At 41.5% G+C, this 15,616-nt stretch overlaps 1 protein-coding gene across 7 annotated transcripts in view; it reads right to left on the bottom strand.

The window, feature by feature from the left end:
- PCDH19 (protocadherin 19) overlaps positions 1–15,616 on the bottom strand; it is a 113,216-nt gene that overhangs the window by 34,606 nt on the left and 62,994 nt on the right. For 2 of the 7 annotated variants that reach the window (XM_073360845.1, XM_073360847.1), the window contains one exon: positions 12,387–12,559. The exons of 1 other annotated variant lie outside the window; for it this stretch is intronic. In XM_073360845.1, the coding sequence (XP_073216946.1) occupies positions 12,387–12,559 (173 nt within the window). Of the gene's footprint in view, positions 1–9,400; positions 9,455–12,386; positions 12,560–15,616 lie in introns of those variants that run through there. 4 more of the 7 variants (XM_073360846.1, XM_073360848.1, XM_073360850.1 and 1 more) reach the window with 3 other exon arrangements.

Genomic DNA, 15,616 nt, shown 5'->3' with positions numbered 1-15,616 from the left:
CATGATTAAATCGAGCTTTCCTGACTAGTGATTTAAATCAATTGGATTTAAATCAAATCCACCCTGCTGAATACACAGTGACTAAAGGCTTCACATGTTTTTCATAATTCTGTGACCTGTTTAAAACCATCTATCTTATATTCATATATGCTGTATAAGAAATAAATCTAAGACTCCCACTTGAGTGGCAGCATATCCTTTAAGATGGATAAAAGCTGGACACTCTCTTTACTGTGTAGTGTCAATTACAGCAGTTCTGATTTTTATATTGTTACATAGATCATTTAGTAAAACAGCTTAAGTAGAGCCTTGCAAATCCACAGATATCCACTTTATATCTATGGACCATTTTTGCAGATTGGATGTGGCTACAAATTTTGGATGTGCAGGGCTCTAAACTTAAATACGAGCTCAGCGGTACAGTTCCCCTCAGCAGTAACCCCATTGTAAATCGCAACATTTTTGACATATATTATTTCAGAATATTGCAGATTCTTGTTTATTTATCCAATGAAGGTGCATTTGTTCTTCTCTACAAATTTGTTTATAATGGAAATATTTTAACTTTAAAGAACCCTGAACCAGGCAGAGTCCATGATTTTTCTCTGCTACACTTGCTTACTGTACCAGTTTTGCCATGGGGAATAAAACCAAACATCAGATTTACACCCAAGTGACCATGACAAAAATAAAGCCTTGTGGAATGAAAGGCTGTTACTGGCCATGGCGTCACTTCAGCTGTTGATGGCTGTTCTGATCAGACAGTATTTAGCTCTTGGGCATCCAACTTTCTATTGTCCGTGTGGACAGTATGTTAGCTCTTGTGGTTATGGGACTATGGTGGCTGACAGCTGAAAGTGTTTTTAATCATATTGGTCAAAGCCATAAGTCTTTGGAGACCTGATCCAGGGTAAGGGTGATGTGGGGCATTCTCCCACAACTGAGGACATAAGGATACTTATTTGTATTGAATATCTATGGCCTGATCTCTACACAGACCCATAATGAAGGTGATAGAGTTTTCTATAAAAAGAAAAGGAGTACTTGTGGCACCTTAGAGACTAACCAATTTATTTGAGCATAAGCTTTCGTGAGCTACAGCTCACTTCATTGGATGCATCAGTTTTCTATGTGTATGACCAAGAGAACATTCAGTGCCCCTCAGTGGAGTAAAAAGAGAAGGAGTACTTGTGGCACCTTAGAGTGGAGTGTGATGTAACTCACAGATGGAACACTGCGGAACGTGATGTTATTCTCATACTGAGATGTCTGTACAGAGTTGCATCAACATTATCAGCAGACTTTGTGGGTACATGTTATGGAGCACACTCACCATCACGCTTCAAGGCATGATGTTGCAGGATTCTGCATCTCTAGCACCACCTGCAGGTCATGTATCTCTGCACATAATTCAGTCCTGCTGAGAGGCACCTAATAGCTCAAAGCAGTAATAAGAATCTCTCAACAAATCTACCCTTCTCTGAGCTCCTCCTTCAACCTCCTCCTTCAGCTACTCCAGAGTCTTCTCCCACAGCTCCAGCCTTGAGCGCTGGCCCATCAGAATGAGCCTCTCTGAGGTCTCTGCTCTCTTGCAGCTGCTGGCTCAGGCCACTTCATAGTGTCTCTCTGCTCCCTGTGGTTCCTCCCTTCAAAATGAACTCTCTCGCCTTTTATGAGGCCCAGGACTCCATTAAGTTATCACCTGATGCCTCCCACTCCCACCTCTCTGCCTGAGAAGCAATTAATTTAGGTACATCTATTGTACCTGTGCCATAATTAATAGACTCTTAATCCTTTTCCAGACCATGATGGAGTTTCACCCCACTGCAGCGCAGTATTACATAAGCCAGAAAGTGGTTTAACTTGATAGTGACTGGTTGGCGGACAGAACTCTGGTCTTTAACTACCAGCACTGTGATATTATGTACTGAACATCAGGAGCGGCTGCAGCTCAGTCCCACCATCTATAGTGATTATTCCTTTAATAAAGCGTTCTGTATTTTACTGCGGCAGCAAAATTGATGCAGGTTGCCATGGTAAGTACACATTCTCTTGTTTAGTAGCATAACAAACAGCTTTGTAAAGTTCACTGATTTCAGAGTGATTTCTCACCCAAAGAGCATGCTGCCCGGGTTCCGTAAGTCACCTGTTGCCTAGTCAATCTGGCGATTTTAATTAGAATAAATTTTAATCCCTCAAATGCAACACTTTGTGCTGCTGCACCACTGGAATGTAGAGACATCTGTAAATTATACAGGTTCCAATGACATTTTTTCTCTCCCATTTTAATTACAGCAACATTACAGCATTCATCATATGAGCCTCCGTTAAACAGCAGCATAGCCACCCTCAATCATAATTAAAGGGAAAGGCCTTGCAATTGGGAGCTCTGGAGTTGATCATATTTCCTTTGAAAATTGTATTTTAACATAGCGATCCACACGTGGTAGTTTTATTTGGTTCTAATTAGTGTCATGAAGGAAACACAAAAGGTTAATAAGAGATGGTTGGTTTGTAATGTAAGTTTCCTCGTGCCAGCCCCAGCAGTTCAGTCTGTTTTCAAACTCATTAGCTATGTAGATTGATTACAGTCTAAGATCAGGAAGTGCTCACTTGCTGTGCTAGCAGAAGGTTAGTTTTTATTCATACACCTACCCTACTGCTAAATATGAAACAGATTACTTTAACCATTACCACACCTCATTGTTGTGATAGATTGAATGAGTTAATATTTTCCTTCTAGGTGACTGGGAAAGGGGAAAAAATGGGTATGTGCACTTTCTGGCTTGTTTATGATTGAGAACGAAGCCACAAGTTGTTTGCTTATCTTAGAAATACCAAGTCTTATCTTCATGATTTTTGCAAAAGGATGACTTGGAGGACCCAGAGAAAAGGTTAACTGGACTGTAACAGAGAGATCTTTTCTTCAAACTCTACATAGGAACTTGAGTTAAATAGATATTAACTAAAACAAACACAAAACAAATGGGTTTAAACCATTTGAACAAAAATCACTACCCCTCTCATTTAAGTTTTGCTCCCTTTCTCTCTCTCCAATTCAGAGCTCTCCAGAGAATCATTCTAAAAAATAAGTTGGACAACACCTACATTTTTATTTAAAAAAACAAAAGGGAGAAAAATGTTAACTAAGAAACCACACAAACTTTCACATACATCACTAAGGAACAAAAAAAAAGGCACAAACCCAAGTTTCAATTTTCCTTTGCAAGTGACCTTTAACAGACGGAAAAAATCACCAGTATGTTCACATCTGGAGGACTATTTCCTGCACATATAGGAAAATGGGCTCAATTATCTACAAGATCTAACTTCTATGACCTTGGATTGATTGATTTTAGTGAAAGAGATATTCATAAGGTTGAAAACTGAGGAAAGCCTTCCAGAAAGCCCAGAACATAAGATATGGCTTGTTATGCAAAGAAAGTGGGATACAAACCTGTTTATTGTTTACTATGTTGCTTTAAAATCTGATTTGTTTTTATATCTTTCTATAGATATTTCAGTATCTCCTTTTCTTCATTTGACACCATGTTTCAGTGCAGGGTTTAATCAAACTGTACATGTGGAAATTTAAAAGCTACTAAATCTACAAAGCTAAGAAAGTAGTAACACAGAGGATCCACTAATGCCTGCAAACAACTCTACCGCCCGCAGGATTCTCTAGTGTCTACTAATTCTTCCACTACCTTTGAGATCAACTGCTGGTAAGCCTCAGATACTGCCCATGCGCCTTGTGCACAGATCACTGGCACATTAAATGAATGCCACCCCAAATGACTGCCACCCTGGCCTGTTGCAGCAGAAGTTAAATACTTTACAGCCCAACAACTGGGGATGACCTGATCCTGCTGCCCAGCTCTATCTTTTCAGGTTATCAAGTGAGGAGTTGCAGTCCTTTAACAATCTGAGTTTCCAGTTTGGTTCCCTGTATCCGAAGCCTGCAGGATGTGGACGCAACATTAGCCTTTTTCACAAAAGGATAGTAGGCAGTTGGGAGAAACGTACACACAATTTTCCACTAACTACAAAACCAGCATCGTCACATCAGCCATTCACAATACATGCTAGCTCCCTTCAGCATTACTCCAGTGAGGCATGCTGAAGGCTTTCACTAACACTGTACTTTTGGATGCTCAATAGGCAATAATTTAAAAGGTGCAAAAACAACAACCAACTCCCCTTCTTATTCTAAAACTCAGTGTGACCACGTTACACAATCACTTCTTCCTGGGTTTAATAATTCATTCACAAGATGGACTGCTCCTTCCAAGCTAGCCTAAATGCATTGTCGCTATACCACTGAGCTTGTATTTAAGCTCTTTTACTAAATGATCAATGTAATAATACATAAATCAGAACCACTATAATAATTGATACTACACGGTAAAGAGATCTTCCAGCTGTTATCCATCATAAGGGATATACTGCCATTGAACCAGGAGTCTTAGATTTCATTTCTTATACAGCATATATGAATATAGAGAGTAGATTTTTTAAACAGGTGGGATTTTTTTTGTTTTTGTTTTTTTAATGCAGCAGTGCCTCTACATCCAAAGTCCTAGACTATATCACTCGAATCTTCATACGGGTACAAAAACAGATGACATTAACTGGCGTTTTGCAGTACAAAAAGGACTCCCTGGTAAAAAACGTCTGTTTGAAACAAGGACCAGAATCAACAAGTTATGTCAGCTATATATATATTTCCAATTATAAATGTTAGTCAAGTTGCTTAATGCACTACTGGAAGGTGCTCTGAGATACTATGGAAATGAGCACAGTATAAGAACGTGTATAGAACAGAATAGGATCTAATCCTGCAAATACTTATGCATGTGAGTAACTTATCTACACTAATGCCCCTTTACAATGCTTTGGCAGTGGAAAGGGGGCCTTAAATTGAGAATAAAAATTTAATTAATTCCCACTCAAAGATCCCTTGACGCTCCCAGTGTAAATGAAAATCAGACCCAATTAACTACCCACACATACATGCCTGCAGGATCAGGCCCTTAAAGATGATATTTTCTGCCAATCTTTGCTGCTGATTTGGTACTAGTAAAATAAAAGTGTTGCTTTTAGAATCAGTTCTCTGAAGATACATGAGTGACACAAAGCAGTTTATCAAAACCCCTTCACCTTGATTTTTAAAGCTTTTCTATTATTGCTATTGTTATTTCTACCACGAGCTTTTTATGATGTGTGTGCGATTATTCTAATTTTCTCCTCAGATTCTATTTTTATGATAAACAATGAATCATTGCTTCTTTAGGGAAGGCATTGTTTCGTACAACAGATGTTAAAAATATTGACCACGAATGGGAATTCAGATAAGTTTGAAGTCTCTGTTGCTGGCGAACATAAATAAATATTTGAAGTAGTCAGTTACACTTTTGTTTCTAGATAAGCAAGTGTTTCTACGGCTTACGTTTTTAAAATACATGTATACTTCTGGCTCACAAAAAGGTGAGGAAAAAGTAACTGAAGAGATCTAAATATTTCTCTCTATACACACACACTTTTGCAACCAATATGTTTGCAAGAGGACGAAGGCATTAAAAAAAAAAAAAAAGACTCTGAATGAGCAAAACCAGGGGAGAAATAACTACATGAATTGCAAAACAGTATATCTAGCCTCAAAGATGCTAATTCAGGTCCTTCGGGATCTAATCAACCTCTTTGTTGAAGTAAAGATAAAACTTTTTGACAGCAAATGCTATTCTGATAAAATGGAATTTTCAATTACTCTATGAACATCTGGTCCATGCTACCATTTATGGAACAGAGCACCACACTGCCTTGAAATGTCAGAAGATATTCCACACCAAGAATTTCCCGCTTTGCTGAGAGGCTGGGAGGAATGCAAGTTAAGAAGTTTCAAAATTTAAAAAAAAAACATTCTGCCACTAGCATTCTAACCTGCCATTGTTTGATTGAGGCCTTTTCTCGACTGGGCTTTTTGCACCAGTAGCTACCCTGATATTTCAAACTCAGTATATGAAGCATTGGTGGAAATCACAATTTCCACACAAACTCTATTAGAAGTTTACACCACCAGTGGAAATTGTGATTTCCACCAGCGCTTCATATACTGAGTTGACACATCGATGTAGCTGATGTGCACCTTCATTAGAGGTTTACACCAGTACCCTGGAATAAAACTGGAGTGATGCAATGGTGAATTAGGTCCAGAATATGTATGGCTTGCATTCTACAGCACATTGTTATATCAAAGGTGCAATAGCAGTTAGGTGTAAAAGGAATCAGTTTCTTCAAAACCTTGTTTTCCCAAACAAATCTGCTACGTGCAAGTTCAATTGATGAAAGAACTGATAAATAAATATGTTGAGTAAACTAATTGTAAAGCCCTGCATCTCCAGAAATAAACAAATGATTAAACTGCAGTAGGTAAATTCAGTCATGAAAGGCAAAGAAACGGTAGTGTGTGTGTTCCTGTATGTTCCATTTGGTATCAATTAGGAGGAAAAGGAAAACAATTCAGTGTAGTAATGAACTCCAAATTGGGTGCATATTACAGCAATTAAAGCAGTCTTTTCAACTGATGAATTTATAATCAATAATTAAGATCATGAGGTAAAGAGGGACTGGGCATGCTTCCGACTTCTAAAATATGCCAAGCAGCAGAGCTCAGGATAATATTTCTGACCACATGCTGCTACCTTTGACACTAGGATCTGCCATTTTAGAGGTGATGCTTCTCTGTGGGACACCTACATGATTTCCAAAGAAAGGAAAGGGGGAAAGGCACTGCCTTCTAGCAGAGTAGTGCATGCTCAGCACCTCTCAACTCTTCAGGGCCCAAAGCCACACAAATAAAGGGACACTGTCAGGTAATTCAGGTAACACATTTCATTTTAACAAACAAACAAACCAGGAGGAGTTTAATAATATCATGGACCTGACTCCCTTGCATCAGCTGAGGATTAAGAGTACAAAGCAGGGCAGGGCCAGGATAACTAGCAAATGTTCTGATTCAGCACCTCTCAGCAGCAACCTTCCTACAGAGCCCCGCCAGAACTAAAAGGTGACCTCCCACCCCCCCTTTCTCCACACACACAAAACTCCCAAGGAGGGAGGGGGACACAGTGGTGTCATTGCACTGCATGCATGTCATCCAGGGATTAATCCCTCCTGAGTGCAGCTTCCCCCATAGACACAGAGGGCTGCACTTTGCACACCCCATGCCTCCCACAATTGTATTTGGCCTATGTGATGGCACTCCTGAATTCTATCTAAAGCTAGAGCAACTGGGCTTTATGAAGCTATTTTGCACAGGGACTGGAAGAGAGTGATGAAATTTCCCCCCAAGTTACAGGCAGGCAACTGGATCCTTAGCCCTCCGCAGTCACTACTCCTACTTGTGAGCTGGAGTAGAAGGTCTTTGTCCCTCAGCAGCAGGTTCCCAGCCAATGGACCCTTTAGTGTGGATCCTGTGTCCTTACCCAATACACCTAATCACGCTAACATATTCACAGCCAGCATGGAGGTCAGCTACCTACCAGCATGGGGATGCAAAGTCCTTCCCGACCCAGAACGGCCAACCAGCCCATGCCTTCCACCTGCTAAGAGTGCCAACAGGTGTTCCGTGGTAGAGGGTTTCATCTACAGCTGCGAAGACAGCTTTTCAGGTTATGGACACGTTGTGCCAGCACAGAACTGCTTGGTAAGGACAGAATTTATTAACAAAGGTCTTAATTCTGTCCCCACTGATTTCAATGAGAGTTTTGCTAGTGACTTTAATGATCAGGCTGTAAGCTTTTGCCCAGGCTTAAGAATGCTGAGTGAGAGAGTTCAGAAGTTTGCCTCTCCGAGAACACTATAGGTAGAAGCTTGGATCAAATTTTGTTTACACCTTCCTGCAGGAAATCTAAAATCTCAAGGATCAAGGTGTGCTTAAACAAGACCCCACTAATCCCCATCTCTCATCAAAACCCCAGAAAAAGAAACAATCCTAAACCCAGTAGAGTATTTTAAAGGTTAAAGTTCATTAGGCCTACAGGATAGCAACCGGTATCTTGTTAGAAGCTCCTAATTTTCAGAAGCATCCTTGATATCAAGATGTTTCATAGGCCATAGGGGCTTATGCCAACCAGGATCTCATATCAGCAGATCAAGAGTTACCCAGAGTGGATAAGGAAGACTCCTGAACCCTTTGGATGTCTCACGAACCCTGTGAGAACGACTATTATTATTGTAGTCTAATTACCTTGATTTTCTTGATCATTTTCTGCAGCCTAAGTATCAGGACAAGGTACAGCCCCTGATGAATGAGTGAGCTTCTGACAACTTTCCTCACCCTTACCTTCTTTTTTAGTATCTGCTACAAAAATTAATAATTTTGTGCCTGAACTCTTGTTGCTGCTATTCTACAACCACGCTGACGACTTTCCAGGCAAGATTCCATTCATTCCTCTGGGAAAACAGACTTCTGATCGGTCAGTCTGCCTTTATGTCCACCTCAGTCTGCCCTAGGGCAGGACATGTTCCAAAGCCCTTTTGACCAGGAAAAGGGATTCCTTGATTACCTAGATGGTTTCTCCATCCATGTTTAGCTAGGCCACTTCCCTGCCTGATGAAGAGGTATTGTTTGTGCAGCTGCCAGAAATGGAAATAGTAAGGCAGACTGCTTATAGCTCTAGAATACTTATGTAAAATTCAGCTTCTTGCCTAGATCACCAATCCTAAATTGTTTACTGGTTCAGGAGAGTTCCCACTAAACTGATGACTAGGTTTATATTCCAGATACTTGGGGCCTGGTTCTGATTTCATTTAACCACACAGAAATCACAAGTTACTCCATTGTAGTGAAGGGAGTCACAGTATTCTAAAACCAGTGTATCCAATTCAGATTTTTGATCTTTCTGTATTATTATTGGAAACATAGAGAACTCTGAAAACTGCACCAAAATTGTGTCTGTAGGCACATAACAGAGAGCCAGATTCTGCCACCCACACTCATGTTGAGTGGTACCTTCCCAGATGGACCACGTGTCTCAGCAGGAGCCAAAAGCCCAATTGTTCCCTGCCCAACTGCCAAAGCCTCCAATTTTCCCCTTATGATCTCCCCTGAAGCAGTCGTGTTGTCACTCTGTGGCACACTGAAAACTGATACCAAGGAGAGAACACAGAATAAATGGAAGAGAATTTCAAAATCAACAACACAAGGAGCACTGAGCACTGACTGTTCTGTTATTCGTTTTCATAGTTGATTCAGAGCCCCAAACAGAGCACCGCAAAATTTCCAGCATACTGCATCAGAATGTCACAGAATCCAGGGGCCTTACAACAGAACTTAGGTCCATTTAGCTGCAGAGTAGATGGGGCCTCAGGTATGTGTTACTATACAGCATGTACCCACCTTTTTATAATTGGAAGCAGCAACACACGCACACAGGTGCCTAGTTTTTGGAAGCTGTGAATGCCAGAGGAGACAGGCGTCAGGAGAAAGTTAGAACAGCCACAATACTTGCCCAACCATGTTCTGAAACACGCAGCTGACGGTGGAAGCAGCCCATGGCCCCACATCAAGCCCAGGAATGCTAGCATAATATCAACATAAATACTACTAATAATGTCCTATGCTTGGTCTAGAGTACTCCCACTTCTAAAAATAGCCACTACACCAGTGTTAGTAAGGATTCAGGACCAAAGTCAGACCTGATGTAAGTGGTGACTCCAATGGAACTGTACCTATCTTACACCAGATCTAAATACGGCCCTCCCTCAGTGTGTTAGTTCTCTAAGTATATGTGAAATGCCATCAGCAGAAAAGGATGTAGAGAAGCAGCATCCCAGACACCAGAATAAGCAGTTTTAGAAGGAGCAGGCTGTGTAGGGATACTTCAGCCATGTAGTATCCAGATCAAAATTTTGACGCAGGCTGTAACCATGTAAATGCATATGGCTCAGAGCACATAGCTAGGTCTTCTGCTCCCCATCACAGGATCCACAGAGGAGGGCTTCCTCCCTCCCATTTAAAAACCCCTGCTCACATGAGAGTGTTTACTCAAACCCAGCTAGATGGCAATACCAAGCCACAAGTTTTGGGAGGGCAGACCTCAACCCAGTAAAGCACTTAGGCCTGGTCCACACAAGAAAATTAGGTTGGAATAACTGTATCTTTCAGGGATGTGAAAAATCCACACCCCTGAATAGCATAGCTGGCCTAGGTCCCTGTGTAAACAGCACAAGCTCAATGGAAGAATTCTACCACCTGTTGGGGAGGTGGATTATATACACCAAAGGGAGAATCCCTCCATTAGCGTACGTAGGTAGTGTCTAGACTGAAGCAGTGCAGCTGTGCATTTTAAGTGTAGACAAGCCCTTAGGCCCTGCTTAGCTCCAACTATGTGAGTAGCCCCACTGAAATCAATGGGACTATTAATGTGCTTAAAGTTAAGATGTGTTTAAATGCTCTGCAAATCAGGGCATGGCGAACAATCCTGGCATGGCATAAATATGAGGATACTCCCATATGTGACAAATATTAATGAACAAGAGCCGGAAGTTACAATAAACTGAGTTTCCCTCAAAGAAATAGCCAAGAGGGAGATCTGCAAAGGCACAGTCTGTGATAAGCACCCAATTCCCATTAAAGGTCAATGGGAGTTGGGCACCTGACTCCAATATGTGCTTTTGTATCTCTCCCACCTAATTTTCTTCACCAACAGTTCATACCGGATGGAGATTTGGTTCCAATATATTGAACCAAATTTATCACCAGTGTCACTTTACTGACCAGGTCTGACTCCAGCCCATTCTTCTCAATTCATTCTCATTGTTACCTCATGCACACTGCAGGCAGTGCACAACCTTGTCAGAAATGTAATCTCTGTCAAATCCTATCTGGCACTCCCTCAAGATTGTTTTTTGCTAAAAAATGTGACAAAAAAAATTAACAGATGTTGTTCAGACCATTCCAACAGGACAGGAATCAATTATGAGCATTTTCACTCCCTGAGCCATCTCTTACTGCAAGGAGCATCTTAGGAAACCTTTTCCTGATTGAAATGAAAAAACATTTCTTTGTAATATAAGAATAATAAATGATACCTATCAGCCGGCATTCTCTGACACAGTGCTAGTCCTTGGAGAATTAAATTGCCACTGTATAGTTATATAAATGTTTAATTTTTTCCATCTTTAGCCACAGTATGGTTGTCTGGAAAATACATTATCATTGTAGATGTCACCGCTCTCCAGTTAATGTGGCTGACAGTATAGAATTGGTAGGTGACCTCTATGTACTCCAACTTGCACAGTTTTCCAGGGTTAACTGTGGCCATTTAACAGCATCCCTCAGGAATTAATGTAGTGATCATCTTTTAGAGGAAATATTTTAATGACACGGATGGTGAGAACTCTAATTTTATTAAATCAAAACAAAGGCTTTTAATGATGTTTACCATGAATGGAATTCAACAGCTGAAGCCCAGTTCAAATCACAGCACTTTGTTTTCACAACCTTAAGTCTTTTAGCAGTGGGGCTCCCAGTTGAGCCTCAGCTACAGCCTCTCTCAAGAGATATCCAAACATCCCTAAGGCATCCCTGAGCTTGAGCACCAAACTGCATTCATACATCTTAATTGAAAATGACAGGATGTTTGCAGAGGATGTCTGCATCAGTAAGACATTAAAAGCGACATTCGTGCCCAAGTACATATGAAGGAATGGGCTCAGCTGAACTCTTCTGACTATTTTCCTCCAGCTAACACTCATTTGGGTTTAGATCATAGCTTGATTTTCCAACTCTGCATATGGGTATGTGTAATAGGTGAAACTGCAGTTTAATGGGGCGGGAAAGACACAAATACCTCGCCCACCTGACTGAGCTAATCTCCTGTGGAATGTGTGAATAACGTGTATATATGCTCAGCTGACCTTTTCAAAATGTTGTGTGGATGATGTCTGCTCACAATCTCCTGAAATCCTGCTACACCGTGTCAAAAATAGGGCATGTGATCTTTGATTAAGAAAGTGAGGTCTAGTGCAGCAAGCATCTGACCAGAAACAAGTAACTCCTGCTCTAATTCTAACTCTGCCACTTGAATAGCTTTCACATAAAAACGCAGGGGGCGGTCTCAGTTTCTCCATCTGTGAAATGCAGGATAATCCCCATTGTTTACTTACTTGATGGGGGAGGGGGGTAGTGAAGATTAATTTATATCAATACAGCACTTGGAAGATGAAAAGCACTATATGCAGTAAGTGCTAAGCATCCTTATCACACACCCATGCAAAAATATATTCTAGCCATCAGCGTCCAGCTATCTAACATTACTACAGTCAGAAAGCTCCACAGATCGCTCTCTTAACATACAATATTTTGCACTGACACAACCTACCTTGTTCAGGCATCTGAGACCCCATGGAAGTAACACTGGTGTTCAGCACATCGTTGACGGCAGTGTCACAGTACAGGCCCCGTTGGACATCATGTTCACTGTCAGTCTGGTCACTCTCCTCATGCCCACTATCCTTGAGACTATTCCCCTCTAAGTCCTTGAAAGTTGAACTGCTGGGTTTAAGAAAGAACAATGATTTACTGTCATGTCAAGTCTGATCAGATAAAGTCTCTCTTAGCCAGGATGATGTCATAACCCTGAAGCAAGACTTATACCGGCTGTATTATCTAGGGGGGAAAAAATCTCTCTTTCATAGGTAGTCACAATACAGAACCACAAAAGAGTGTTCCCAGTATGACACACTAACAATTCTATTCACTGATCTTTATGCACGTTCCAGTAGGCAACTAGAACTAGCTGCAAGCCTGAAACAGGAACTGCCTACAGGTTTGTGAGAATTACAGAAAGATCTTGCTCATTTATCACACAAGCAAAGTGCTGCTGCTCATTGTGGAATAAGCCAAAGAGATGAAAAGTTGAAGTGGCGCACAGCTGAAGCAGACTGGAGGCAAGATCAGGAACAGAGGATCACCTTATACCTGAGAAGAATAGGAAGAGACAAAGTACAACAGCAGTTCAACCTATTCAACTTGGCACGTCACATACAGCTCTGAACCATTCTAACAGAAAAGAAATGAAGGTCTCCTGTGAATATGGACAAACTATTGCTGAATGTGCCAGGTACAGCCTGGTAGAACTTCCTGGCTGTGCTGCTGAGTACAGAAGGTACAAAGAAAATGGCAGTCAGGACAAGGACTAATGTATTGCTGAAAAAGGAGCCCTACAGGAGTAGCACTGTCTCACCACATCCATGCATCCTGCAAAACAGAAAATCCAACTTACATTGGTCTGCAGAGTTATTCTTTTTATACACTGTGGAACTCAATGCAACAATATATTATTGAGGTCAAGAGCTTCATAGGATTCTAAAAAGGATTAAACATTTATATAAATAAGAACATTCAAAATTACATTAGCTAGGATAACCCCTTATAAGCTTTAGGGCATAAACCAACCTCTATTGCAGCCTGGCATTCGGAAAAAAAAATTCCCTGTGAAGAAAGCTATTCCATATATTGTCCATTATGAAGTTTCTTGCACCTTCTTCTGAAGCAGCTGTCTCTGCCCACCGTTAGAGACAAGATACTGGAACAGGACAGACCCTTGGTTTGATCGGATATGTCAGTTCTTACGGTGGTAACAAGCCCAGTAGCAAAAGACAAAGCAATGCACAGTACAAACTTCTGAGATTACCTTTAAGAGGCCATGGCAAGAACTGCACGAGGTGTTGGGTAAGGCACATTGGCCTGTATGTAGAGAACATACCTGCAGAGCAGCACACCCTGACTACCATCACCATTAGGAAATGAAGATGTTCAGCACATTCTGCCACCTGCGCTTTATGAGGCTGGAGCCAACTTCACTGACACCTGGAAGAGAGTGGCTACAGAACACAGGCCAGGGAGAGCCTTTTATTGGGCAGAGACCAGGTAACCAAGAGCCAGAAGAAGCAGATGAGCATAATTCCAAGGTCCATGTGACTTTAAAAGGCCTCAGACTTCTTTTGAGGAAACTGGCTTGTTTTGTTTCAATTATTATCATCACTGTTATTATTTATTTGTATTGTAGAAGCACCTAGGAGCCCCAGTCACAGGCAGGACCCCATTGTGCAAGCCACTGCACAAACACTGAACAAAAAGACAGTCCCTGCCCCACAGAGCTTATCTTAAGAGGCACTACAGTGAAAGCTTCTGGCTGCCCTGCTCAACACCTTTCTCCAGTACTGGGTACTTTTGCTTGGGGGCCAATCCTCACAGGACCAGGGCCTAAGCATGGCAGAATCTACAGTCTCATATATGAACTCTGGACTTTGCTCTTGACATCTCAGATTAGCAAGAGTTAGAACCTAGCATAAAACTGCAGAGTAAATTCTGGTCGTTGTGGCAGGAGCAGGTTATTAATGCTACCAAGGTATACAAAGAGGTGGGTGCGACTCTGAGGGAATCAAAGGCAGAGACAGGGAGCTCCTGCAGGAAATCCTACACAGAGCAAGGCTTGGGGGAGGAAAACATCATCTGCATTTGGTTTGACCTTATACAGTGACTGATGTAACAAAGTTTAGTTTTACAGGTAAAGATATTACTGGTTTGAGAAGGTTCCCCTGTGGCTTAGATTTTCAAGAGTGACTGTGATTTTTGGTGCCTCTGTTTTTGACAATTCAAAGGGACCTGATTTTCCAAAGGCGCATGCTCAGCACTTTTTGAAAATCAGGCCTCTTTAAGGTATCTCAAGTTGGGCATCTAGAATCACTAGTCATGGCCATGTACTTACGATAATGGATACTGCTAGAACTGGTGAGCTCTCAACTACCTAAACTAAAGCTGCCCCCACTTGACAGTGCCCATAGACTTGTTATATTGCAAGGTGGAAACAGCATCTGCTTAAAAGCTCCATTTTATTTCACTTTCAGGTCTACTCCTCTAGCACCCCTTATAAATGGTGCTTCATTGCCTTCCATGTGATATGGAGAGAGACAGCAGCACAGCACTGATTACAAAAAGTGTTGCAAGAGCAAGCCAGTAACATAGAGAGCTCCCAACAACAGCTAAGGGTGAAGTTTTTGCGGTAGATGCTCAGAGCCCAAAGAGCTGAGGACCGGGAAATTCTCTTCTCTGGTTTGAGGATGGATGCAAAATGGGAAGCAACCAACCCTAGAAACTCTTGGCAGCCATGCAAACTGGTGTACAAGGTAAAGCTTTAAGACATCAGGCTAAAATCAGACATAGTCCATTTTGAAATGTAGCTGGCTCACAAGGAACCCCCAGGGAAGCAAAGAGGACAAGCTGATACTGCAGCATTGTAAAATCAATTGGTTACTGCTGGGGAGAAGTTGGTGAAATATACAGGCTGCCCATCCACATAGAGACAGAGGCACTCTAGAAAAGAAGGTCTGTAAAGGAGAATGCCTGAGAAGGAACAGAAGAAGCAAAATCTAAACGAGCAGGTGGATAACAAGGAACAGAGGGCTCATTTAAGCCCTCTCCTCCCCAGTGCTTAATTTGTAATGAAAGAGATGCCAGGGCTCAAGCAATTTTTTTACTTTCATAACTGATATGGCAAGCCCAGAGGTGCCGGAGCTATGAACTGCCAAGCCTAGAGGTGTCAGGGCT

The sequence above is a fragment of the Lepidochelys kempii genome, chromosome 9 (genome assembly GCF_965140265.1).
Source record: "Lepidochelys kempii isolate rLepKem1 chromosome 9, rLepKem1.hap2, whole genome shotgun sequence".
In the NCBI taxonomy this organism is placed as follows: Eukaryota; Metazoa; Chordata; order Testudines; family Cheloniidae; genus Lepidochelys; species Lepidochelys kempii.
The sequence above is the reverse complement of the archived record's forward strand: the minus strand, read 5'-3'. Positions and strand labels throughout refer to the sequence as shown.